The following is a 27,684-nucleotide window of genomic DNA, read 5'->3' on the forward strand; positions in this document are numbered from 1 at the left end:
AGTTTAAACTCCGCTGTTCCCTGCACAGTTCAGCACCCAGGTTTGAAGTTGTTTCTGGCATCCTTGTTAATTTCACTCCCACTTGTTGTGGGGGGGGGAGGGTGTGTGACCATGGCAGGGGCAGTTCTTTTCTGCCCCTGGGATGACAGGATCTCCTATACACAAAAAACACAATCAAAATCAGGAACCATTTCCAAGTTAAAATCTATCCCATTCTCTCCCCAGCAGAGAATCATGGTTGTGATGTCCAAACTGCTTGCAGATCCTCTTTGAAATGTTACTGAACTGCACAGGGAACATCTGAGTTTAAACTGTTCTTATGCAGGAGGCAGGCTTCTCCCTCCCTTAGCCAGTCTCCCTACTGCAAGCTAGAGGGAAGCCCCTGCAGCTGCTGAGTGCCAGGGAGAAAGCACAGAGCCTAGGGTCGGCAGCCTGGCTGGAGGAGGAGGGAAGACACGGAGAAAAATGTGACAGTGAGTTTTCACTTTTTCAGGCATATTCCAATAGTAAAGTTTGATTACAGACAGTACTGGTAGTAGTAATAGTAGCTTTATTTTCTCTATCTATGTCATGCAATGGGAGGGATCCATGAAGTACGTAGGAGAGGTGAGTTGCTTGTGATTGGACCATATGCGGTAAGAAATGTAAATTACTTTCACCCCTGCCCAAACCCCAGGGCTCCCAGCCACCTCTGCAGCTGATAGCTCCGGGAGTGATTTAAAGGGCCCAGTCCCTAGCTTCAGCTGAATCCCCGAGACCTTTAAATCCTGATTTAAAGGCCCCACCTCTTCCGATAGAGGCCATGCCTCTTTTGATTGAGGCCCCCTTCCACAGGACTCTGGAGTACCAGCAAGTCCTTTAAGTTACTTTCACCCCTGAATCCAATCTAGGGCACAAACAAGGCTCCTCCATCCTTCTCTATCATGCTTTTTGCCAGAATGGCTACCTTGTGTTTCTATAATTTAACTCTTTTATAAGGATAGGTTGTTGGCCTTTTGCTCCACCTCCCTACCCTTTGACCTGTCCAATTTGTGTGGCCTTCTCAGGAGTTAAAACTCACACTGGCATAGTTCTCAGGGTCCTTGGAGCACAACAAACTTTTCCCCCATGACAAGGTGTGGTCCACAAACTGCAAACCTACTGTAATATAAGCTGATTGAGCTTTCTTTCCTTCCAGCTAATTGGTTTGATGATTTGCTGTTGATCATGGTCTTTTATGAGATATATCATGGCCAGATTTTAGTGGGTGGCAATGATGGGATTTTCTTGATTGTTTGGGGTGTGTTTGCTTTTTTGAATTTTTCCTGATCCCATGAGTATAATTATAAACTGGGTTAAAATTGTGGGTGATTCAGTTAGTCACATTAGCCTTAATCTCTGGAGGGGAAATCCTGACTCCTTTGAAGTCAATGGGACAGTTGCCATTTCTTCCCAGGGGCCAGGATTTCCCCCTTGTAAGTTAACACTCCCCATCCCCCACATCTGCTTCATACAGGTAGCTACTTTTACTAACAATTAGATTCATCACAGCTCAGAGTGAGGGACTTGATCTCCCTTGTCAGCCAGTTGTCAGTGTTTCGGCCAGCCATTCCCCTGCGAAACCCAATGCCTGGACATGTAAAAGGATCACTTAGATGCCAGGCCCAGAGCCCCACTTCAGGGCACACACTTATTTTTTTATTTCTCTCCATTCAGAGCATTGTTTCTAAGCAACAGAAGAAAGCTTCAGCTTTGTGTGAAGCAGTAGCCTAGTTTCCTTCAGCTGCAGCAGAGGCAAAGGAGAAACAACAGCATCAAGAGTGAATTCCATCCTAAAGCTACCAGGAAATAGAGCAGTTCCAAAGGCCCAATCCTTTTAATCACCATTGTACAAGACAGAGAGTCTGACGCAGGTAATGGACTACTTCTCATATAAGTGCATGTGTGTGTATGTAAAAAGACAGTATACAGTCCTGTCAGTAGGATTATAACTAGATAATTATGTTTCTTAGCATCTTTACAGTTATCAGTGGATTCCCTTTTTCTGAGGGACTCTCAAATGACAGAAAGATGGTGTGATTTTTTTGAGCAGCTTTCAAAAGGGAGGCCTTGGATTCCTTAATCTGACATGCTCTGAACTGCTTTGAACCCCCCTCCTTAATTAAATGGAAGGGTTCATTTATTTATTTGGTGTATGCAATCTGGCCAAGCCACAATGTTCTTAAATGCTGCATTGGGGCCACGCTTCAGATGGAAAAAATCATCTCAATCCTCTTGACTTAATTGAAGTTAATGAAATGACTCTGATTTACAGCAGATGAGTATCTGGCCCAGAATATTTACAGGAATCGTTGTGCTATTTTTAATCAGTTCCTGGCAAGCAACTGTGTTGGCATTTTTTTTTAGCAAATTGTGCTAATGCTGTACATAAGTGCTGTCATTTTTGATGCCTATTAAAGAGGGCACCTAAATACAGTGTTGGTGGGCACATTAGACACACATATAAACAGCGTTCTCACTGCATGTTTGAACCTAAATGTTTGTGGTTTCATGAACTCTGTAAACCCATGGTCGAGGGGAAGTAATGCATGTAATTTGACTTGTGAATCGTGTACAAAACATTGCCATAACTTTGGCTCATACCCTTGTTATCCTCACCCTGGCCTGCTGTAGCCTTCTCCTGTCCAGCCTGTCTTCTTTCCAACCCATTCAACCAAAATCATCTCCTTTGCCCCCCTTTCCAGTCCTGTCACTCAGGGACTACTAATACTCTCACATTAGGTGGATAGAGAAACAGGAAAAGCCTTAGGAGGTAGGAGAGTTGGTGAGCAGGATCTGTTCTGATGCCCTGTACGGAGGACAATACTAGACACATCTCAATTACTTAACTATGTAGATGCTGCTGTGATGGGTGCTCTAGAAACACGTAAGCTTATAGGTGTCCTACCTAAAAGAGATGTTGCCCCTCCCTGCTCGAATCCCTGCACTGGCTTCCTGCCGCATTTCACATCATGGTCAAATTCCTCACCCTCACGTTCAAGGCTTGGCCCAAGGATACCCCGAACTGTTACGGCTGTTGTTTACTTGTGTTACCAGAACGTCTTGTCTGCTTTCCTTTCCTGTTACATCCCCACTGGCGTATTTACTCCTCTGCCACTTCTGCGGCGCCCATGTTTTTGCAGGGGTATTGAAATAGTTTGTGCTAATTCATCGATGGCTTTGGTTCAGTCCCTGTGATATTGACACACAGTGATCGTCTTTCTGTTCCTTTTACTCTTTAAGCTGGATCTTAGTACACGGTCTGGATTGCGGCAGCCTCCCCACCAACTAGAACACTCCTCCCCCATCCATGGAAAGGAAACGCCTAAAAAAAGAGATTGAAAAACTCTTGTAAGTACCGACTGCCAGGTAGTTCCCATACTGCATTATAGCTAGCAATGACTGTGTTCTAAAGGTCCTGTCCGACATACCTTACATGTGTCCTCCGGCTTTCCCTTGTGGAAAGTCTGGGAAGCCTTCCCTGGGCATGCTCACCAGCTCCCACTGTCCTCCTTTTATATGCACTAGATAGGTAAACCTCCATGATTCAGAGCCTACCACTGCCCTGAGCTCTGCACATAGAGAACTCATGCTGGCAGTGTGGGTTATGGTTCCTGTCTAGTGCCTGCACCACACAAACAGGTAGGGTCTGGGCACTAGAATTACTGCCTTTAAGCTAACAGGCTACCTCCTTTACCTCGCATAGTAGAAAGTCCTGTTCTTAGATCCAGAGAGTCTGGATTCCTCTCCATGTACAGCTTCTCCAGGGATGTAATTCAACTTCCATTATATTCAATAGGAGGCTCACAGCTGACTTCATTGAGGCTCCTTGTTTGAGTGAGTACGCCCCAGTCTGAGTCCAGGTTGCAGCTTCAGAAACCCAAACTCCAAAGAAGCAGCCCTTTCAGGCTGGTGGTTGTGCAGTGACATCCCTACTGTATGCTCGTTGCTTTTATTGCAACAGCAACACCAGCAAAGAGCCAGCGAAGCCTGTCCCAAGCAGGACCTCAGTCTGAATACTCTGCTTACCATTGCCCTCTCCCTTTATTTCTAAGCCTTCGGGGGATGCAGACAGCCCGGTCCATAGCTCAGAGTATAGAGATGGAAGCTGAGATTGCACAAATAACAGGCTTTCCATGTCAGAAGGAGGCTGCCATCTGCGGCTGGGATACCTGCTGAACCTTGCAGATTGTGAAGCTTTGAACTACAGTAAACACAGCCCTGATTGTGAAAGTTGTCTTACTCCATCTTCCAATGCAGTGGATTGCCTAGCACAGGCTGTAACTCAAAGCTGCTCTCTTGCTTTTAGGGGAGATTATGTTGGCATCAGACTTCGGGAAAATGAATTCGACCCGAAAGGAAGACAGCAGCCCACCTTTCTCGATGATATGGTAACCAGATGATTTCTTATTCTAATCTTGCATTCTTAATTCCTGAATGAAAGAACTGAAGGGTGCCTGGTTTGATGCCGTTAAATAAATTGCTATTAGTATCCGTAAGCAAATGTGTTTTATCTAGAAGAGAGGGAAACTATCTAGAGATCAGTTGCATATAACATTTTCAAAAGTATCTGAATCCCGTTTTCAAAAGAGACAGGTTCCTAAATCCCACTGACTTTCAATGACCCTAGACTCCTAAGTTCCTGAGTCACTTAGTCACTTTTTGAAAATGTTATTCCAGCTCTTTTGCCTTATGAGAGCTAAAATTAGCTGATTTACCTGGTATTAACTCAATTGGATCTAATTCAAACAAACAGAAGCAAACTATGTGGTGTCGTTCCTTGGGGACCAACTGTATTAAACAATCATGCTTACAGCAGTCAGTTTAGTAGCTTAAACAGGATTAATGAGGCCTTCTTTGGCCAAGGCCAAGCCATTTAGCTTCAGTTTCCCCATCAATAACATGGAAGTAATATTTATCTGCTACTTGATCTTGATGCAGAAATTCCTGGGTAACATTCCACAGCCCTGTGCTGCTCAGGAAATCAAACTAGATGCTCATAATTATCCCTTCTGGGATAAAAATATAAGTTATGAAACCTACCACATGGTGATTGTCGTGTGAGGATTAGTTAGGTAATGTTTGTGAAGTACAAGACTCCCACTGACTTCATTGGAGCCAGGATTTCTTCCTGTTATTACACTTATAGACGGAAGATATCATCCATTATTTTACAAACTTCTCTGAAAACTTGTTTTTAGTGATATGATGACTTTACATGATTACAGGTATAAGCGAGGGAATGATCCCACTATTGTGGGGAACTTTCCTGGCTTCTGCACTACCCCGGTGAAATGGGCTAGTGGAAGGATCTGAGTCCTCGCTCCCACTTCCTTTACCCAGAGGCCTCCCTGCCTCGAGGACTCCCCTTGCACTCTCCTATCTGGCAGAGTCCTTGTAACCCCAACAAGGCTGAGCCCAGGATTCCTGAGGGGCTCGACCCCCAACCTTGCTGTGGTCACCTAGGTCAGGGGCTGGGGTGTCCCCACTCCGGGGTGCTCTCTCTGCACTGGATGCTTTCCTGACCCACTGATCATTACATACAATTTAAAGCAATACAGTTTATTTAATTAACAATTAGTTTAAAAAGGAATAAGGAAACATGGAAAAGGTTAAAGGAAACACATTACCCCGCTCTGTGGCAGGAAACATCACAAACAATGACCCTAGAATGTCAGGGCAGTTCCTTGTAGGTCCCAGGCCTTCTCCTCAGGCCCTGGCTGTGCTGCAGGGATGCTGTGGGTTGGACACTTGCTCTGGCAGCGGCCACACACACTCAGGTTCTAGGTGGCAGGAGCCTTCTCCCCAGCATTGCTCCCGCCCTGTCAGGGTTACGATCCCCCTCCAAGTCTGGCCTGCAGAGCCTCTTGGCTGAGGCATCTCCCTGTGCTGGGCCCACTGCCCAGGGTCCCCCTCACTCTCCCCAGCTGCTCACTGCACCCAGCTCGAGACTGCTTCAGCCCCAGCCCCAGCTCCAGCTCCACTCTGCCTCAGCATGGCTGCTGCTGTTGCTGCTCTTCCTTCAGCTCCCTGGGCTGCTTCTCTGGCCCCTCTGGCTCTGGTTGCTACAGCTCTGCTCTCAGCACAGGATCTGCTCTGCAGGCTGCTTCTGTGACTCTGCTCCCAGCACTGACCTGCTCCCTGGGCTGCTTCTCTGGCCCCTCTGGCTCTGGTTGCTGTAGCTCTGCTCCCAGAGCAGGTCTGCTCTCTCTGGGCCGTGCTCTGGCTTTGGAGCTGCAGCTCTGCTCACAGCTGCTCAGCTTGGGGCCCTGCTTTCTTGCCCCACTCTGTCTGACCCAGGCAATTCCAGCTCACACAGAGGACGGGACCCCCCTGACTCTCTGATTAGCCTGTCCGCCCTGTCAATCAGGCTGACCTGGAGCGTTGGCCTCTCCCCATTGTTCCTGGGGACTGTCAATCTCAGGCTTCTGATTTCCCATCGACCCTTCCCCTTTTGGTACTGGGAGCTAGCAACCAAAACACCCTCACTGAATGTTAGTAAGGGGATAACAGTCCCCTTACATAGGGATCCACTCACCTGAAGTCAGTTGCACGCCTGGAGCTTTTTTTCACTTATAGATCAAGTTAATTTTTACGAGATCACTTGCTAACATTAGCTGTAAAGGAAAAAAATCTAGAAGTTAGAGGTGGGCAAAACCTAGTATTATTCACTTTATAGCCCTATAAACGTTCTGTGAGATGGTCCCAGGATACTGTGACCAGTCAACTGTGATGAAGTTCAGCATCTATTGTACAGCTAGGGAAAAATACGTGAAGTTGATAAGGAAGGGCTTTTGAGAAGGTAGTAGATGAAGCCTTGACTCCACCCTCCCCAAAGGTGCCAGCCAATGAAGATGAACCAGCACAGAGGCAGACGTAAACTGTGCCTAGCAAAGGGCTGGTGCAGCTTGCTTTCTCTTGGAGCAAGGGAGAATCAGGACTCAAGTGGAGCTCCTCTAGTCCCAGGTCTGCACCTTACTTGGGGCCCATGGCAAATCCACAATCTAGCCCAGAGTGCTGTCAAATGCACAAAGGTAACAAAGAGAGAAGTTTTTTTCCCACTCCTTTCAGTTATAATCACCCTGGGTGTTGTACTGATGGCAGGTGCACACTACTTAGATTTTCAAGTGGATGGCGTCCCTTAAAATTATCATACCATATTGTATTCCCCCAGGATCAGCTCTGGGGGTGCCCCATTCTGTGATGGAGCTTTATGGCTGTGCTTATGTCTGGCAGAAAGTCCCAGAATGAGCACCAATGTTTAGTTTTATGTCTCCGTTCAGAGACCATCAAAATGTAAGTTGCGGAATGTAGCCTTCAGCTGTAGGGTACGGGGCTCAGCGTGCCTGGAGGCAATTTTTGCTTATTCATGATCTACAAATGATAAGATGCTAGAACAGGCTAAGCTGGGTGTCCTATTCAGGCAGCCCCTGCAGCAGCTGATCACAATGTTTCACATGTTACAAAATAGCATTTTTTAGTCCGTCTATCTAGGCAGATGCGGTCCCCATCATGGTAGTATGCGATCACCTCTCAGCCTTTAAGGTATTTATCCTCACCACACCCAGGTGAGGTAGGGCAGTGGTATTGTGCAGATGGAGAACTGTGGCACAGAGACTACAGGCCAGAGTTTTAAAAGGCATTTAGGTGCCTAGTGAGATTTCTAAAGCATTGACGTGCCCAGCACCCATTTTGAAATCAATGACATTTACGCACCTTGGTGGTTTTGAAAAGCCCACTAGGTTCCTAAATAGCGTTAACAATCTGGCACTAAGTGACTTTCCCACAGTCACATAGGAAGTCTGTAGCAGAGTAGGAGACTGAACCCAAGTCCGAGGCTAGTGCCCTCACTTCTGCACCATCCTGCCTTTCTATTCTGCTTTCAGGCTCATTACGACTTGGCCATCAATGTTGCTTTACTGTGGCTGAATGATCCAGAAGCCCAAAGTCCTTTGGCAGGAGGGAAAAGGTGAGTATGAACAGATGGAGGCCCCAGTTCCACAGTAGACTTACACCAGTGTAAAACTGGAGTATCTCAGGCATGAATCAGGTCCAATATCTTTCAGGCTAACCCTCTTTACTTATATTCCCTCCAATTATCCTGGATAGGAATTTGCCACTTCACAGCCGATACATCTATCCCAACCGAACTGAGAGAGAAGCCATGATTTTATCATTTTATGCCGGGACCTTAATGGTAAGGAAGCAATAATGATAGCAAGATCTTTTGTTCTCCAGCAGCTTCCAAGACTAACAAAATACTAGACGTGCCGTGTACTGTGCAAGAGTCCAGGCCATGCAATGTACATATGTTTTTAAATATTACAAAACTGTCTAATTTTCATCAAGGGATGGGAGTTGTAACCTTTGGTTAAACAGAGTAAAGATTAGGCACCATTAGCATGTAGCAATCTGATGGAGAATAGGGAGGTGAATATCTTGTCTCATAAATAGCTTTTAACATAAAAAATATCAAAGAAACTGATGATAAAATAATAGTCTGAACAATTACAGCACAATGATCAAGTCAGAGCTATGCAGTGGTCTCCCAAAGCCCATGTTTCAGTATATCCCGTGACATGCACAGCGATCCACAGATCTAATGAAGGAGCAATGGAATCAGTCCTGGTAGCAGAATGCTCTCGCCCCAAGTTTTGCTGATCTTTATGCAATGACGTGTTTTAGTCAGATTCCTGCTGTGTTCCACTATATCTACTCTGTGGCAGCAGGTCGCAAGAGCAAATGTCAATGGGGCCATAGCAGCTACATGAGGCAACACTAGACATGCATAGCAGGTACCTAGCCCATAGAGTAACACTGGAAGTTAAAATCCTTCTAGTTGGTAAGGACTCCAGGACGGGGTGTCATCTGGATTCTACATATTTATTAATTCAAACCCAAAAATACCCACCCCAAGGACTAAACCCCTTTCCTGACCTGCTTTCACAGAACAGCATCCCCATTGAAGACGTCTTTGGGATTTACAGCATGGGGCCCTCGGCAACACGCTGGTACCGCTCTGCCAAAGTGAGTGGCAAGACTATAGAGCTCTTTTTCTAATTGTTTGAAGCTGGCATCAGCTGGGTCTGTGCTGCAGCAGCTGTTGTTTATACCTGCTCTCCTGCGTGAATAAACAGAACGGATTTAGTTACTCAGCAGGCAATTACGGTTATCTGGCCAGTGGGGACTCTGACACAAATGAGCGGAGGAGAGCTGACCCAGCACCACACTGATAAGCTTTCTGCAGTCCATTATAAGCAGTTAAGTACTGGCCAGAGCCATGGAGTGGAGTAGGCTGCCTGGCTTTTATTTTAAATTGCTGCTCTCTGGTTTGTTTGCTGGAGTTATATTAGGGCTGGATTCTCTGGATAGTTTCATCCCATCCTTAATTAATCTGGGCCAAACTCCTGCCATCCAAATTCTGAGCATGCTCCATTCCAAACGCCTTGTCTCGGTCCCTGGGCAGCCCGCCTTTTCTGAGACCCTCTTCCAGTCCCCTGAGCACAGTCCTTCCAAGTGACAGGCCTGTGCCTCCACTTCCCTTTGAGGTGGGACTCTGGCACCCAACCACTCTGACTGGCTCTCTGGGTTATAGCCCCCTGGTTCCCAACTGGGATACCTAGCAGGCCCAGTGGGCTTAGCACCAGCAAGAATTTCCTGCTGGGAATCTGTGGACAGTTACCGTTTGCAGTGACATAGAAGCAGCTTCTCCAAAATAAAAAATATGATTTATTTTGCCAAACCAGTCACAGCACTCGAGGCAATGAATTTAAAACAGAGATCTACGCATACTGTCTTACCTCCGCTTGGCTTTCCGCTCAGAGATGACTTAGCCCTGGCGCTCCTCTGCTCTCTTGGGCACCAACTTACAGCAGGTCCCTGACTCCCAGTCAGTCTGTGTGTCAGCCGACAGCAGTTGGCAAGCTGCAGATTCTCAGCTGTTGCCAGGATGAGGTCTGAGGAGTCTCCTGTCCAGGGCTAGAAACCTGGTTCATGTTTGAGGGGCTGATCCTTACCTAGGCTTTTGTTGTACATTTCCCTCCTCGTTTCTTTAACAGTCCCTTTTGATCTACATATTCGGGTAGGGTAATATCACACATATACCCTGAGAGGCATATGATAATAACACGACAAGCTTCCTAGCATAGGTGCTGGAACTACGGGTGCTGGGGGTGCTCCCGCATCCCCTGGCTTGAAGTGGTTTCTATTATATCCAGAGTTTACAGTTTGGTTCAGTGGCTCTCAGCAGCCCCACTATACAAATTGTTCCAGCACCCCTGCTTCCTAGTTCCCCGCCCACCTGCTGAAGATAATTTTTTTTAAATGCATTTACTGTACAGGGGGCGGGGGGGAATCAGGACGCTGCCCTGATCCAAACATAAGACTCTGTACTACAACTGGCTGGACATGTTCAGCAAACTTTTTGAAGCACTTTTCACTCTCAGGCCTTATCTGCACTGAGGATTTCCATAGGAATTGAAACACTAAATCAGATTTGTGGTGCAGCTAGTTCGGAAGACTGTCTTTGACCGTGACCACTGCCAGATGCTTCAGAGGAAGGTGCAGGAGCCCCCACAATATGCAGATGTGGGACAATTTGTCTCCCATGAAGGTCTAACCCTAATCTCCAATAATTCGAGTTTGCTAAGTCCTGAAGCGGGAAGTTTGTCTCTCTCCACATCCCCAAATGTGGCTATTTTATTTCCTCTGATTTCAGCCATTAGTTGCTAGCCATGAGGGCAACATCTATAGGGTGTTTCCAGTTAGAAGTAAGCTAAAAAGAGAGTCACCACCATTACATCAGTTTGCCCTGTCTAGATGTATGTTACTGTGAGAGGTGGAACTGGGGCAAATTCCTGGTGTAAACAAGGCCTGAGAGGGATCCCACAGCTCCCTCCTCCCCCATTTCCAGATGGCTCTAGTACAGCACGCTACAATAGCCATGGAAATGCTTACATCTGCCTATGCTGATGTGTGGATTTTTGCCAATAGCAAGTTAATTCTGTTGAAAACTGCATTCTGGCAGCTTTCTGTAGTAATATTATCTCCCCAGGCAACTGAACTTCCCCCTTGGCCTGTCTCTTCCTATCAATCTTCAGGCCACCTCCCTCTCTTACAGATTTTGCAGACCTGCGTGAATCGTTTTTGCCTTATACCCTAGTAAGGCAGCATGTCAAGTAGATGAATTTAGCTGGCATGTGGAGGTTAAATGCAGATTTTGAGATGAGTTATAGTTTCTGTTTGCACATGGAAGGAGTACTGCAGAGAGGGATCTGGGAGGATCACAAGCGAAATATGAGTCAACAGTGCAACACTGTTGCAAAAAAAAAAAGCAAACATCATTGTGGGATGTATTAGCAGGAATGTTGTAAGCAAGACACAAGAAGTAATTCTTCCGCTCTACTCCACACTGATTAGGCCTCAACTAGAATATTGTGTCCAGTTCTGGGTGTCACATTTCAGGAAAGATGTGGACAAATTGAAGAAAGTCCAGAGAAGAGCAACAAAAATGATTAAAGGTTTAGAAAACATGACCAATGCAGGAAGATTGAAAAAAAATGGGTTTGTTTAGTCTGGAGAAGAGAAGACAGAGGGGACATAACAGTTTTCAAGTATGTAAAAGGTTGTTTCAAGGAGGAAGGAGAAAAATAGTTCTTCTTAACCTCTGAGGATAGGACAAATAGCAATGGGGCTTAACTTGCAGCAAGGGGGGGTTAGGTTGTACATTAGGAAAAACGTCCTAACTGTCAGGGTGGTTAAGCACAGGAACAAATTGCCTAGGGAGGTTGTGGAATCTCCATCATTGGAGACTTTTAAGAACAAGTTAGACAAACACCTGTCAGGTCTGGTCTAGATAATACTTTGTCTTGCCACGAGTGCAGGGGACTGGAATAGATGAACTCTCAAGGTCCCTTCCAGTCCTACGATTGTATGATCCAACAACGCTGAAAATCCTAGACCCAAACCTATTTAAAAAACCTAGGCTCAAAATACTCCTGCAAGATGCTGAGCTCCCTGGCTGTGATACAGCAAAGCGCTGAAGCACGTGCTTGACTTTAAGCACATGTGTAATCCCATTGGCTTCAATGAGACCATCTACATGCTTAAAGTTACACTTGATAAGTGCTGTGCTGGACTGGATGCAGATTGCTTAATAACTTGCAGGATCAACGGAAGACATTGGCATTTCTAGGCCTGGTTGCTTGGCTGTATGTGGACCTGTGTTTTAAAATGATCAAACATTTTCAAAATGCTATTATTTTCTTTGCCCCACAATGAAATACACAACCACACCAAGATAAATAATAGACACAAGGCTACTGGGAGTGTTATCACTTATCTAACCCTTATCCTGTTACAGGGATGCCTGAGTTGTGGACTCAGATTCCCTGCCTCGCCAATCAAGCCACATACTGAATTAAAACTTGGAGTGCATGCATAGACTTGATGCACCATATGTGGTCTGCAGTGAATGCTTGGTCACTGAAGACTTTGTGGACAGTATTTTGTTTTTAGCCAGCTGAACAGGATCAATGGTCTAGTTGAAGAACCCAACTCTGGGAAAGGTAGGCCTCGCTTTGCACCTCAGTCAATGAGTCTCATTCTTGTGTAAGCGCTGTCTTCCTCTGACATTTGTTCAGAGAAGGTTCAGTGTCTACTCCATTGAATGCAGGACCAGACACGCTCCTACTGGAAGGGGACACAAAGAGATGGCCAAGCAGGTGTGAGTGCCATCCTCTGACCTCCCAAGGTCTTTCCCCATCAAATATCCAGTAGATTTTCTCTTTATGGTGATGGTGATGGTGAAAAGAGGACAAGGAAATGCAGTGAACCACATTGGAGGGTGCAGTTACAAGTCCTATACAAGTTGTGCATGAACTGTTACACTGAACAAACTGATAGGACTGGGACTGTGATTTTGTTGTTTGTAGTGCCTAGAGGGTCCACCTGGGAATGGAGCTGAACTGGAGCCTTCATTGTGCCAGACACTGTGCATACAAGGAGAGTGTCTGCCTTCCCTTAAGTCCTTACAATCCAAATAGAGTGACAGAGAGAGTAGGAGAATGGAAGCATCATCATCCTTGTTTTGCGGACAGTTGACCAGCCACAGAGAGATTAAGTGACTATCCCAAGGCAGTATAGGAAATCTGTGGCACAGCCAGCAGTTGAACCCAGAACTTCTGAGGCTCAGTCCTGTACTTTAACCAAAAAAAAATCTTTCCTCAGTCCTAGAAATCTTAGTCAAATCTAGGAATCAGATATTTACATCTTTGCACCTCTCAGCATCATAGCCATCGCTGTGAACATCCCCCTTGAAGTGAAACCAGCAGAACTTCCTTGTGGGATCACATGTAAGGACCTGATGGAGCCATTGAGATCTCCCCCTTCCCCTGATCAAGTATCATGGCCATACATAGGGCTTGATCCTGCTCCATTAAAATCTGTTTTTCTATTGACTTGAACAGGAGAAAATTCCAGACTGTAATTGGGGATTCAAATGTCATCAAGCCACATTACCTGGAGGGAGTTGCAGTTGCTAAGGTGAGAGTGAAGAGGCATCTTGGCACTGCTGAGCTCATAGGAGGGTGCCTGGTATGTCCCATGCCTCCCAGACAAAAATGATCTGCATTTGGAGACAGAGGTCCTGAGTTAGCAAGGGGCTTAAGCATGTGCCTAACTTTAAGTATGTGAGAAGTTCTGCTGAAATTAATCAGGGCCAGAATCAGGAGCTAAACTGTGACTTTGTCAGGAACATAAGGCATTTTCATTACGGTCCACAGAATATCCAGACATGGATTCATTAAGGAGAACCAGTCTCTTCTGGCTCCTGCCACTCATGATGATGCATTTCGTAAACTCAGCAACTGATGAACTGCTTTTTATATTTCCACCAGAGGCTCATGAATCAGCTGCAGTCAACAAACATCAGTAGTAAAATGGGCTCATTCTAGAAGCTCATTAATTGTTAAATTAATTCTACACCCACTAGTTTTGTTTCATAGTAAAACACTCCGAATCCAAAGTGGGTTCAATCCAGATTCTCAGTTTGCCTCTGATTGCAGTCAGACAAAGTTTTTGACCCCTCACCTCTGATTACTGCATGTCACTCGTGGTTACACATGCAAACTTCTGGGTGCAAACAGGGGCCTTTTTTAATGGTTTGAAATAACGGGTACTGACTGTAGTCAAAGTAAAGATCCTCCATGTCACTGAAGTGTCAGTGGAGGCACACAGCTGAACACTGGGTCACATTCCCAGCTGATGTAAACTGACAGAGCTGCCTTGACTTCAAGCTAGCCACACCAATTTACACCAGCTGAGAATCTGGCTCCCTGTTTTAAGGGCGAGGCAACACTATGAATCTTACCGTGGCAGCGCACTGTTGTCTTGCACAGTTATGTGCACAGTTGGTTAAAAAACCACAAACGTTTTTGTAAAATTGTTTGTTAAAAATTTGTCAACATTTCAAAAACTCTGATCAGCTCTAGTTCTAGGTGATCATATGCTTGGGGCAACCTAGGCTACAACATGATCCCCCAACATTAATGGTGTTGTCCCAGCCACGCTACAGAAGCGCTCAGTTTCTAGAACATGGAATCTGTAACCGTGCCGCAGCCACGCGCTGGCAGTGTGGGACTTGTAGGGTATAGCCGCACAGCAACTAGACACCTGTGGCTGGCCCATGCCAGCTGACTCAGGCTTGTGGGGCTCAGGCTGCCTGGGCTCTAAGATCCTGCGAAGTGGGAGGGTCCCAGAGCTCAGGCTGCAGCCCAAGCCCAGAAGTCTACACAGCAATGAAACAGCCCCACAAGCCTGAGTTGGCTGGCATGGGCCAGCCGTGGGTTTTTCTTTGCTGTGTAGACATACCTGAAATGTAAATGGCTCCTCAATGCCTATCTGACGATACAACTGGTTCTGGCCATGTCATTTGCTGTAGAACGAGCCCATGACCACTCTTCCTTTCATACAAAGAGGAAGCAAGTTACTGGAGAAACGGAATACAGATGGGAATTAACATATGAAGGAGCCAAACTAACACCACAGTTGGATTTGACTCTAAAGGGGCCTTGCAGGCTACAAGTAGGTAGCTAGTCAGGAGAGTCTAAACTCAATTTAAGGGTTGGTAGCAAGGCAAATGGAGGCTTCTTGATACACAAAGGCCACGTAGACCTGGGAAGTTGTACACAAGCTTCTCAACAGTACCCCCAACTTTGGGAGGACCACCCTCTGCATAGGTGAGAGAGAGTTCACTTCTATTACCATCTGTGTCCTCAGTCTCCCCAGCAGCATAGCCTAGTAGACCAAATTCTGCCTCGACTGATATCCTCTGTTGACTTCTGGTGCCAGAGATTCCGCTCCTTGGACTTGCATGCGGTTGCATGGGGCATAAGTCAGGGAAGAATTTGATCCATTGCATGTCGTGCTTTTGTAGCATGGACTCACATGCGGCAGGAGTTTAGCTGAGTCTCCCCATCTCATTTCATTTAATTTCACTTTGGAATTAAAGCTGTTCACAAAAGGGGAGGGGGAAGGAAATGCATTTCCACTATGTTTGTCCACACTTAAAATATTGCAGCTGCGCCACTGCGCTTCCATGAAGATATTCCCTACTACGCCAATGGGAGGGCTTCTGTCACAGGAGATAATCCATTTCATAGACCTTAAGGCCAGAAGGGAGCATCATGATCATCTAGTTTGATCTCCTGCACATTGTAGGCCACAGTACCACAGCCACCCACTCCTAGTAGACCCCTAACCTCTGGCTGAGCTACTGAAGTCCTCACATCATGATTTAAAGACTTAAAGTTACAGAGAAACTACTATTCACACTCATTTAAACCTGCAAGTGACCCATACCCCAAGCCAATCTGACCTGGGGGGAAATTCCTTCCTGACCCCAAATGTATTGATCAGTTAGACCCTGAGCTGGTGGGCAAGATCCACCAGCCAAATATCTGGGAAATAATTTGCTGTAGTAACCCCATCTAGTGTCCCATCACTTGCTCTTGGAGATATTTGCTGCTAGCAGTCACAGATCAGCTACGCACCAATGTTGGCAATCTCATCATACCATCCCTTTCATAAACTTATCAAGCTCAGACTTGAAGGCAGTTAGGTTTTTTGCCCCCACTGGAATGTCTGTTCCAAAACTTCACTCTTCTGATGGTTAGAAACTTTCATCTAATTCCAAGCCTAAACTTGCTGATGACCAGTTTACATCCATTTGTGTCTACACTGGCGCTTAATTTAAATAACTTCTCTCCCTTCCTGGTATTTATCCCTCTGATATATTTATAGAGAGAAACCATATCTCCCCTCAGCCTTTGTTTGGTTAGGCTAAACACGCCAAGCTCTTTGAGTCTTGTCTCACAAGGTAGGTTTTCCAGTCCTCTGATCATCCCAGTAGCCCTTCTCCGCTCTTGTTCCAGTTTGAATTAATCTTTCTTAAACATAGGAGACCAGAATTGCACACAATATTCCAGATGAGGTCTCACCTCCCTGAGAGGCAGTAGCTAGGTTGCCCATCGACCTGCCACCGACCTTGCGCAGTCTGTACTGGGGGTCAGATTGGTTTGACTGCATTGCTGAGGGCTGTGGCTTTTTCACACTCTTGGGCAATGTAGTTATATCACCCTAATTTCCTGGTGTAGACAAGGCCTAAGTTATTCAGCCTTTCCCCATGGAAGATAATGTCCTCACGTTACCTGGTGGAACTCTCTTCACATGCACTCACGTGTCTGAGCCTAGAGATCATCAACATTTTGGCCACAACGTGTTTTTCATCCAAAAATGGCCTTTTTTAAAAAAATGTTTTTATGGGAAATCGTCAGCATACAATTTTTCCATGAAATTTTTGGTGATATTTTTGACTAACTTTTTTATCTAAAAATTTCTGTTTACCTAAAACCTTGTTTTCTTATTGCCTGTTATCGTAAATGGAAAATTTCAAAAGTGACTTCAATTGAAGTTTTGGTAACAAAAATCAAGTGGTTAAAAACACTGCTGAAAATGTCATGGAAAATTTAAAAAGGATTCGATCTAATGTACTTATGTGCCCCCCTATTACCTGGAGCACCCACGGAGAAAAATTAGTGGGTGCTTAGCACCCATCGGCAGCTGAGCTTCCCTCCCTCCCCCCATTCCTGCTTGTGGCCCCTGCCAATCAACTCCTCCCCTCCGTCCAGTGCCTCCCACAGAACGGCTGTTCAGCAGTATTCAGGAGCACTGGGAGGAAGGGGGCATAAAGAGGTGGGGAAGAGGTGTGGTAGAGGTGGAGCGAGGGAGGGAAGAGGCAGGGCAGGGGTGGAGGCTTGAGGAAAGGGTTGGAGTCGGGGCGGGTCCTGAGGCTGAGCAGGAGTTGGGCACCTCTGGGGAAAATTAGAAGCTGGCACTTGTGACCATAGTACCTGAGCAGCTCACTATCTTTATCTACTCTGCCAATACCCGTATAAGATAGTGAAGTGCCATTATGCCCATTTTACAGATGAGTAACAGAGAGACTGGCATACTAGGAACTTACATTTAGGTCTCCCAATTCCCAGCCTAGTACTATAAGCACTGGACCATCTCCTGTCTAAGAAACCAATCTTATAAACTTCCCTTTCTTATCTGGCATAAAGGACTCAGAGAAAGAGAACTCAGTGGTCAACAGTTTCTTTGAGAGGGGACCTCACCAGCTAAAGTGAACAACAAAGCGCCTGTGTAAGACTGGTATCAACATACAAAAGCTTTCTTTGTTTGTGTAATTGACCTTCAGGGAGCAGGTCTTGTTCCCGAGAGGGAGCCAATTGTCTCTTTCTCCTGTACTTTTTCTCTGTGCACCAGCTGAAGATAATCCCTGGGCTAAAAGACAGAAAAAAAAAATTGATCTATTTTGTCTGTGCAGGACGTGATACCAATAGACACCAAATAGATCTGAATGTGTTCTCTTAGTAAATGAGTAACTCAGTAACTGAGCTACTGCATGTACAGCACAAACAACAAGCATTCAGTGGACATCACTGGTTTTAGGCCCTGGCTTCCAAGCTAGAATATTAAGGTAATACTCAATCTTAGTGGTTTAGTAAAGCAAAACACTTCAGCACATGCTCAAGATTAGACGTGAGTTTCCCCACTGACTTCAGTGCGACTATTCATATGCTTAACCTTAAGCGTGTACTTAAGTGCTTTGCTAGACCAGTGCCACAGAGGTCACTGTATGTGATTTTTAATAGCCACAAGTGGCCAGGACCTCAGTTTTCTGAGATGGCACTTCCGAGAGCACAGTGGACCATGTTGATACATGGATTTAATTTTAACTCAAAAGGAAAGTATGCCACTTGCCAAATCGCCAACAGCATTGTCAGCACAGGCCTACTGGGTGACACTGGACAAGTCGGTGCCTCGGTTTCCTTATCCATGAAGCACTCTGAGATTTATCTGTGAAAAGGGCTATCTAAGATAGAGTTTATCAGTTCTGATTATAGATCTTCCAGCCATGTGTCAACCACCCCTGTATAGCTTGTGTCTCTGATAGGATCCTAGCATCAGGAGCTGCATCCTGCACCACTGAAGGGAAGTCAAGGGGAATGTTAACATTGACTCGAGTAGCAGCAGAGCTGTAGCCCAAGTAGAGTTCCCTTGGCACAGCAGAGCTCTCAGCTTGGAGCAAGTGGTAGCTGACTCCTACCCCAACTGCTTCCTCTACTCCCTGGCAGGGGGGGAGGGAGGGAAGGGACATGTTGGGGTGTGCCAGGACAGAGGGGGAAGGGCAGCGTGTGCCTGGGCTATAAAAATTCATGGCTGGAACAAGATCCCATAGGACCCCCAGCCAGCTGGACTAAATTAGAGCAGCCCCAGAGATGCTCTCGTTTATGCTGGTATGTCAGGGCCAGCATAGATGCACCAGGAAGATCACAGAGGTAAAACTTTCTCCCTGCTGAGCAGACCTCAGCATAGGAGAAAATCAGGCCTACATTAGTAATTGCTCTCATACTTCAAAATCAGTCTTTGCAGATTTGAGTTCATGACTTTAAAAGTATTAGGAAAGCTCTCGCCTGTTCCAGCAGCACACTGCGGTAGTCTACAGGTAGCTCTAACATACTTGGTGTGGCTTAAAGTAAGTGTTACCAAAGCAACTGCCAAAGTTCCTGTGGAATTGTAATCAGATTATAATAAACCATATAATTAGCACTATCTCTGGTGCACTTATAAAACAAATCATTTGTGCCTGGCCTTATTAATATGGACTGCCATCTGGTGTCTGGATAGGGTTACTGCTATGTTTGGGCACAGCCACAAAATCTGTAGAAAAAAGGTGACACTGACCAAATTCCCTCGTTCTTGTTGTTCCACCATAGGGGGATGGAAATTCCATCTGGGAGTTGTATGATGGGGGTTCCACTTGACCCAGGGATGTTCTGTTTGTTTTACGGCCTGGGAAGCTCCATACCTCCCTTCTAAGTGGGGCCTCTTCAGAGTGCAGCATTCAAAGCAGGTTTTCTTGCCAGATTTCCCAAAGTGCCTGCTCATGCCATTTCCCATAGTGCTGCCCCTTTGTTTGGTATTCCCATGGCTGGAGCTCCTGATCTGCTTCTGGTGGAGACAAGGAGAGATTTCAGATGAAGCTGTTATGCTGTTTTTCCTCTCATTTGCTGTCACTCTGAATTTAGCTGGGATGCTTGGATCAACACCTGTCTCTGAATAGTGAGTAGCATGTAGCTCAGAGATAGATTCTTGCCGGTGATGTGGTAGCAAAGTTGCTTTGATAGTAATATAGTCAGAGCCTCTGTTTGCCTCTTTTTTTGTTTATAGGCAAGTCTTTCCACCCTGCTTTGCTGGATGGTTCCCAAATATCACGGTGATGGGTACAAAATCAGTCCCTGAAAAGAGCACCTAAACCAAGAGATACAGGAGTTATCTAACAAAGGATATCAGCACTGCCAGGCCACTGGGAGAGGGCAAAAGAGGATGGGAAAAGGTAGAAGTAAACATTTCAGAAAAATGGACGTGATCCAAGGGAAAATACCAATGATTTGTAATAACATACTCAGGGCTGTAAAGACTATAAAATAGACAAATGATTGTACAATTTCTCATTAACTTCTAAGTGTTATTGCCCTTCCAGGGTCACCGGATTCACCCTTTCAACCTCTCTTTGCATCCTTTTGCCATGCTGACAGCCCCGAAAGCTGCAGAACATGCCTGGAAACAGAGTAAGCATGTTTTGCCTCATTTCACCTGGGGATTTAAGCAGGGGGCTGGGAGTTTGGAATCCTGAATTTTAATTCCAAGCTTGCCACTGTTTTACAGCAAACTATTTAACCTTTCTGTCTCCCCACCCGTGACATGGGGATAATAATGCTTACTCACCTTTGTAAAGTGTTTTGAGATGTACAGGTGAAAAGTGCTACATGAACCTGACCCAGAGCCCATTGAAATCCATAGGAGCCTTCCCACTGAAGTCAAGGGTCTTTGGATCAGCTAGTGTAAGTGCAAAGTATTATTCCAAATGGATCATTCCTTGCTAGTTTGATAGTTATGTAATAATGGCTTAGTCGGCACGGTCAGATAGTGTTTGTCTTTAATACATTTGAAGATACACGTGAGCAGTCTTGACCTTGGACTAGATTCTGAACTTCCGCAGTAGTTCTAGTGCAGGCCAGTATTAGTCACAAAACAAAACAGACTACTCACAATGTACCAAAAGGAGAACCACCCCCAAGGCATTAGGGATGGAAAGAACCTGACAATGGCAACCTTCCCTCTGAGCATGTATTGATGCAAGGTAGGAAATCGGTAAGCTATCTGGGAATCCTTCCGGATAGAAGGTGGAAGCGCTATATGACTATGAGTTGAAATTCTCTTTGCCAAGGTGTCAAGTTTCAAAAGGCAGCAGCAAATCAACATGCCACCACCAATTCAACAAGAACAAATAAGGACTGCAAGCGATCAGAATCTCCATCAACAGCAAAACAGCCAGACAACAAAGTAAGTCTAAAATACAAACCAGGTCAAACCATTTTGGTGGCAATAGCATATACCAGCATACATCAAATTGTGCCTGTTGGACCATCCATGGTTCACAGAGCCTTTCCTGGAGTGCTACAGAATGGAAGATTTTGCAGTCGTTTTCAATCAATTTCCAGGAGCACTGTCTATATAGCATCAATTGTATTTGATTTCTTTAGGTCAACGAAAAGCCGATACTTCCCTATTATAAATTTGAAATTTGCTTTCCAGTAAAATTCTGTAATATTCACTGGAAATTCATTGTTTCGGCAAATATTTCTGCCAGCAAAACTCATTCACTGGAATTATCTGTAGGGCACAAAACTGGTCAAAGATTGTTTATTTAAAAATCTGAACGCTTATCTCCCTGAAGAAATCCATGGGTTCCCACTCATGTAAAACTGGACAAATGCAGTGGTGAATCGTACCTTCTGTTATTTTTACACTATTTGTCCAGCTCTATTGTTTCCCTTGTATCTGCTGGGTAGACAAGCTGATGAACTTGTTGCCAGTGGCCCAGTGCCACACTGTACATGTGCTTAACAGCTCAATGTTTGTTTGTGTCCTGCAGGGGGCTAGAAAACAGTTTAAGCAAGGAATCTTTTCAGAGGACCTTGCACCGAAGAGTGGAAAGGAAGCAGAGATGTAACAAGAAGCCAGGTCTTATGTAGGGTGACCAGACAGCAGGTGTGAAAAATCGGGACAGGGATGAGGGGTAATAGGCTTCTATATAAGAAAAAGCCTCAATATCGGGACTGTCCCTAGTCTGGTCATCCTAGTCTCATGACTCTTACCGAAGACAGTGGTGTGCAATTCATTTTTGAGAGTGGGGGAGGTTTAGTCCCTAGATTTTGGTGAGGCGGGTGTGCTACTTTTGTATTTGAATGGCTTTTTTAGCCCCCTTGGCTCTGTTATGGAAACAGGCTGCCTACCTCAAGATGGAGCACATTATCCTCCTGTTCATCTTTAGTGTTACTGTTCCTTTCCATATTAGTTGCCATTTGATTTCTTGAAGGAACAAGCTAAAGCTAGCAGTTGTAACCCTTGTTTTCAACACAGCTTTCATATTGTCGCCTAGCATTTCTCCATCCCCTTTTCTGTATCTTTAATAGCTCACTCCTGTGCTGATGTAGGCCCTGATTCAGTAAAGGCCTTTAGCACACTAACAAGATCATCTCTGTTCAGCAAAGCAAGTGCTTAAGTCCCATTAAGTCAATGGGGCTTCAGTGCTTTGCAGAATCAGGATGCCTTGCTCAATCAGGGCCACGGGGCCTGACCCAGTTCCTACTGAAGGCAAGGAGAGGTTTTCAATTAACTTTAATATGAGTTATATTAGCCCCAATCTGAATAGAAATTCTCATTGGTAAGGGACGTTTCTGATACTATGGACAGAGTGATATAGTTATTCTTTATATTTTATCTTGCACATTAAAATTCTATAGGGTAAAAAACAAATGACTGAGTAGCCAGAAGATATCCATCAGTACAGGCAATTGTCTCTGAAGTGCCTAGCTATGCTGATGTGTCGTACAGTTGTATTAATATATGCTCCAGGCCTGGTATTGTATACTAACTTCATGTATGCAAAAGAAAATAAAACCTTTGAAACAACATGGGTTTTTTTTTTATTGCCCATTGGTTCAAATGCATTGTGTTTTGTTTATGGATTGCAAGGGCAGCTCTGCAAGAGTTCCAGAATGAAACCAGGTACAACTCGCATCTTGCTTTGTTTTGCTTTAAACATGTAGGCTATGTCTACACTGCATCCAGGAGTGACCCTTCCAGGCAGGATCCACAAACTCATACTAGTGGGGCTTGCGCCTGAAATAGCTGCAACTCAGGCTCTCAAACTTAGGAGTGTGGGCTTTAAAGGGCTGTCTGCAACAGCTATTTTTAGAGCACTGGTGCAAGCCCTGCCAGCCCAAGTCTGTTGACTCAGGCTGGGACGCTCACTCCTGCAGTCTCCATTCCCACAGGGATGAAATGTCTTGCCCATGATCACCCAGGAAGCTAGTGGCAGACCTGGGAACTGGATCCAGATCTCCTGAATCTCAGTCCAATGCCTTAACCACAAAATCATCCTTCATCCCTGCACTACACGTGCTATGTGATCATTTTTGCCTGTCCATGCTACATTTTAAAAACTGACACCACATCTCTCTCCAATCTGAGACAAGTTGAAGACGAGTATAGAACTGCAAAAACTACCCTATATTTCAAACCGGAGGTGGAAAAAACCTGACCCAACAGAGGAAGCGATGTACTGGTGTTTTGTTTGCTTTTCCTTGCTCTCTCTTGAACCAGATGTAAAATCTTGTCCCAATTAAAGTCAGCAGAAGTTTTACCATTAACTTGAAAGGAGCCAGGATTTCACCCCATGTATTTACCACTGGTGGAAGCAAGCTATTGAACTTGATGGCCTGGATTCAGCAAAACATCTGATGTGCATAAATGCTCTGCTGAATAGAGATGGACTTAAGCACTTACTTAAAGTTAAGCACAGGCTTAGCGGTTGTGCTGAATAGAGGCCTTATTGTTATTCCAATATTTAAGACTGATTTTACCCAAAAGTAGCAATGTAAGGACTTTTCTATAATTAACTGAAAATTGAAATGCATTGAACTAACCCCTTGAAAGCCAAAGCAAAGAGAAAGATTCCCTTTGAAAGAATTCATTACAAGTAAAAAAAACACCAACACCACACACAATCCCCTGTCCCTAGTCACGTGAAAGCTAGAACAATGCAGAGAGGAATATATTCAAGGGCTTTACTTGGGATGGATTAGTATACCATGACTGCTTTCTGTGAACTGACCTGAGATAAAAAGGAAGAGTGCACTATGGTGAAACTTAAACAAATGGGTTATTTATCTGCATTATTCTAGCACTCAATTTATCAAAGTATTGCCATGGTCTTTAGTTTTCATTGGCTAAAACTGTGCTGTATACAGCCCCTGAGCAAATCAAATGGCATGTGATGAAGAGGAAAAGTTTTGCCCTACTGTGCTAACATGCACATTTTTTACAAATAGTTTTAATTCATTGTCATTGAGGCCAGAAGGGACAACTGATCATCTCGTCTGATCTCCTGCTGAACAAAGGTCACAGACCTTCACCCACTGACTCTTTTCCTTTGATATCTGTGTTCCAGATCTGTTGCAGTTCATTTTCCTGCTTTCCTCCCCACTCATTTTTCATCTGTGTTGAACCTCTTTACATCTAAGGTCTCCATCTTGCAATGCTGTCCATGCTGAAGTCAATGGGGCTCCGCACAACCATAGTGGTCTGCCAGTGAGGAACATACTACAGGATCAGGGCCTCGGTTAGCATCTTCAGGCTCCTGTTTCATATTCTAGTGGGATTGCTGAGGTTATCAGAGGAAATATACCCCAGAAGTGTGTGGTGTTTAGATGTGCTTGTAATTATTAGAACTGGGAGCACTGGCTGTTGGGAGTCTGAAAGGAAAGGAAACAGGAAGGAGGGGGGAGGAGTTGAGGAGGCTGAGTGAGAGTTACAGAGGGTGCAGCAGCAGCTTGGTACAGACCGCAGAGTTACTGCGTGGGAAACAGACGAATACTAAAGTGTTCCAAAGATAACCTATCCAGCACATGGCATGAAAAAGCCTTATAGTTCTGTCCATAGGCATGTCCCTGCATGCCTTGCTGAGTCACAAGGTGTTTCTGCCTTCTCTCAATGGGTCAGTTGTATAGCTGATGGTCCTTAATGGGCCATCAGGCAGGCTAGGCAGTGCTGACACCAAATTGTCTGGGGTGTTCCCCAGAAGAATAGCACAAGTTTGAAATATAGACAGTATAGAACCAATACTTACAACTTTAAATACAAAAATGATACATTCATACAGATAGCATAATCATAACCAGCAAACCATAACCTTGTTTTATACACCTTATTTGACCCCCTTTATACAAGATTTGGTGCCACTACAGGCTTGGTTGTAACAATGTAACATTGGTTGTAACAATGATCTATATGGTCCCAGTTCATGACAATAAAGTCACAGGGCCATAAAGATAAAACAATACAGAAATGAAGGTTTCACAACCACAACCATTGATAAGTGATTTATTGCCAGACAGGATGCTATCAAATGAAATTTTTTTTAACCATCTTAAGATCTGTTTCTTTATCTGGTGGTGATGGGCACTATCAGGACAGGATCATCTTCTTAACAGCCCAATACCACCTTATTTCATTGTAACTGGTTTGGGATGTAAGGATGTGACTGTTGGCTTTCAAGCTGCCCCTGCTGCTTAGCCAGAGGCCTGAGCCTAAGAACAAGGCCTCAGACTATCCTAATGAGAGGAGGCCCATACACAGGCAGACTGTGATTTTGATTCTTTGTTTTTCTACCCATGTAACTAGTGAAGTGATAAAAATACACCCAAGTTCTTAAAGTATAGGCCTTTACAGGCAGGCCTGAATACCTATATTCTAACAAGCATGAGCTATATGAAAGCAGGAAAAGCATGTAGTCATGACAAGATTTCCACCAGAAATGCTATTCCATCTTCGTAAGAAGAGCATGCAATGACTGTCAATTTTCGTATTTAATGTCATCCAAGAGAACAAGATGCCTAAGATATGGTGGAAAGCTTGGGTGCTAGCTACACCAAAATCAGGGAAGAACTATTGTCTTCCATCTAGCTACTGTCTGACCAAGACATTTTCTGACTTAATAGGAAAAGACGGTTACTCACCTTTGTAACTGTTGTTCTTCGAGATGTGTTGCTCATATCCATTCCAGTTAGCTGTGCGCGCACCGTGTGCACGTTCGTCGGAAGATTTTTTACCCTAGCAACACTCGGTGGGTCGGCTGGGCGCCCCCTGGAGTGGTGCCGCCATGGCGCCAGATATATACCCCTGCTGACCCAACCGCCCTTCAGTTCCTTCTTGCCAGCTACTCCGACAGTGGGGAAGGAGGGCGGGTTTGGAATGGATCTTGAAGAACAACAGTTACAAAGGTGAGTAACCGTCTTTTCTTCTTCGAGTGCTTGCTCATATCCATTCCAGTGAGGTGATTCCCAAGCCTTACCTAGGAGGTGGAGTTGGAGTGAGATGTGGCAGAAGGCAAAACTGCTGAGCCAAAGGCTGCATCATCTCTGGACTGTTGAACCAGAGCATAATGCGAAGCAAAGGTGTGGACTGAGGACGAGGTAGCTGCGCGACATATCTCCTGGATAGGTACGTGAGCCAGGAAGGCGGCAGATGAAGCCTGAGCTCTGGTAGAATGCGCGGTGATGTGGCTTGGGGAAATATGAGTCAAATCATAACAAGTGCAGATGCACGCCGTCACCCAAGATGAAATCCTCTGAGAGGAAACAAGTAGGCCTTTCATTCGGTCTGCTACCGTGACAAAGAGTTGGGGTGTTTTAGGAAAGGGTTTTGTCCGCTCAATATAAAATGTGAACGCTCTACAGATGTCACATTGAGTGTGGCTTCGGGAAGAAGACCGGGAGAAAGATGTCCTGGTTAACATGAAAGGCTGAAACCACCTTAGGGAGGAATGCCGGGTGTGGTTGCAACTGCACCTTGTCCTTGTGGAACACAATGTACAGCGGATCCACCCTAAGAGCCCTAAGCTTGGAGACTCGTCTGGCCGATGTAATGGCTATGAGGAAAACTGTCTTCCAAGACAGGTATAGTAGCGAGCCGGTTGCTAATGGCTCGAATGGGGGAGATATAAGTCTGGTTAAAACCAGATTGAGGTCCCAGGTCGGGGCTGGGCAGGGTTCTTGAGGGCATAAGTGCTCCAAGCCCTTGCGGAACCTTGAAACCATAGGGTGTGAGAACACGGAACGACCACCGTCGCCTGGGTGGAAGGTAGAGATGGCTGCCAAGTGTACCCTCAGTGATGATACTGCTAGGATCTGCTGTTTGAGAGACCAGAGGTAGTCCAAAATAGAAGGGATCGAGACCTCAGTGGAAGTAAGATTAAGCGTTTCGCACCAGCAGGAGAAATGCTTCCACTTGGCCAGATACGTTGACCGGGTGGAAGACTTCCTGCTACCCAGGAGAACTTGTCATACTGATTCAGAGCAACGTAACTCTGACTGGTTTAGCCACGCAGCAGCCACGCCGAGAGGTGACGAGCCTGCAGGTCCGGGTGGCAAAGCCTGCTGTGGTCCTGAGTTATGAGGTCTGGGTGGAGTGGCAGGGTAATTGGGTTGGCTATCGACAGGTCTAGCAACATGGTGTACCAGTGCTGCCTGGGCCACACTGGAGCGATCATGATGATGTGCACTCTGTCCCTGCGGAGTTTTAGCAGGACCTTGTGAACCAGCGGGAACAGTGGGAAGGCATAAAGGAGCTGGCTCTTCCACGGCAGCAGGAAAGCGTCCGAGATCGATCCCGGGGAGAGACCTTGGAAGGAGCAGAACATCTGGCATTTCCTGTTCTCGCAGGAAGCGAACAGGTCTATGTGGGGAAATCCCCACTTCTGGAAAACAGAATACATAACATCCGGGAGGATCGACCACTTGTGACACAGGAAAGACCTGCTGAGTCGATCCGCCAGAGTGTTCCGAATGCCTGGGAGAAAGGACGCTACCAGATCTATTGAGTGGGCTATGCAAAAGTCCCAGAGTTGGATGGCCTCCTGACAAAGGGGGGAGGACCATGTCCCTCCCTGTTTGTTTATGTAGTACATCACCATTG

General features: G+C 45.5%; 1 protein-coding gene across 4 annotated transcripts in view; it reads left to right on the plus strand.

Annotated features, from left to right (window-relative positions):
* Positions 1-1,595: 1,595 nt before the first annotated feature.
* LOC115659975 (gamma-crystallin C-like) overlaps positions 1,596-27,684 on the plus strand; it is a 35,188-nt gene continuing 9,099 nt past the window's right edge. Inside the window, exons 1-8 of one of the 4 annotated variants that reach the window (XM_030580824.1) lie at positions 1,596-1,892; positions 3,262-3,369; positions 4,328-4,409; positions 7,905-7,987; positions 8,128-8,215; positions 8,968-9,045; positions 20,126-20,213; positions 20,873-20,988. In XM_030580824.1, coding sequence (XP_030436684.1) covers positions 3,329-3,369; positions 4,328-4,409; positions 7,905-7,987; positions 8,128-8,215; positions 8,968-9,045; positions 20,126-20,213; positions 20,873-20,988 — 576 coding nt within the window. In that variant the 5' untranslated portion in view covers positions 1,596-1,892; positions 3,262-3,328. Of the gene's footprint in view, positions 1,893-3,261; positions 3,370-4,327; positions 4,410-7,904; positions 7,988-8,127; positions 8,216-8,967; positions 9,046-13,484; positions 13,561-20,125; positions 20,214-20,872; positions 20,989-27,684 lie in introns of those variants that run through there. The other 3 variants (XM_030580825.1, XM_030580827.1, XM_030580826.1) reach the window with 3 other exon arrangements.

Source organism: Gopherus evgoodei, chromosome 11, assembly GCF_007399415.2.
Source record: "Gopherus evgoodei ecotype Sinaloan lineage chromosome 11, rGopEvg1_v1.p, whole genome shotgun sequence".
NCBI lineage: Eukaryota > Metazoa > Chordata > Testudines > Testudinidae > Gopherus > Gopherus evgoodei.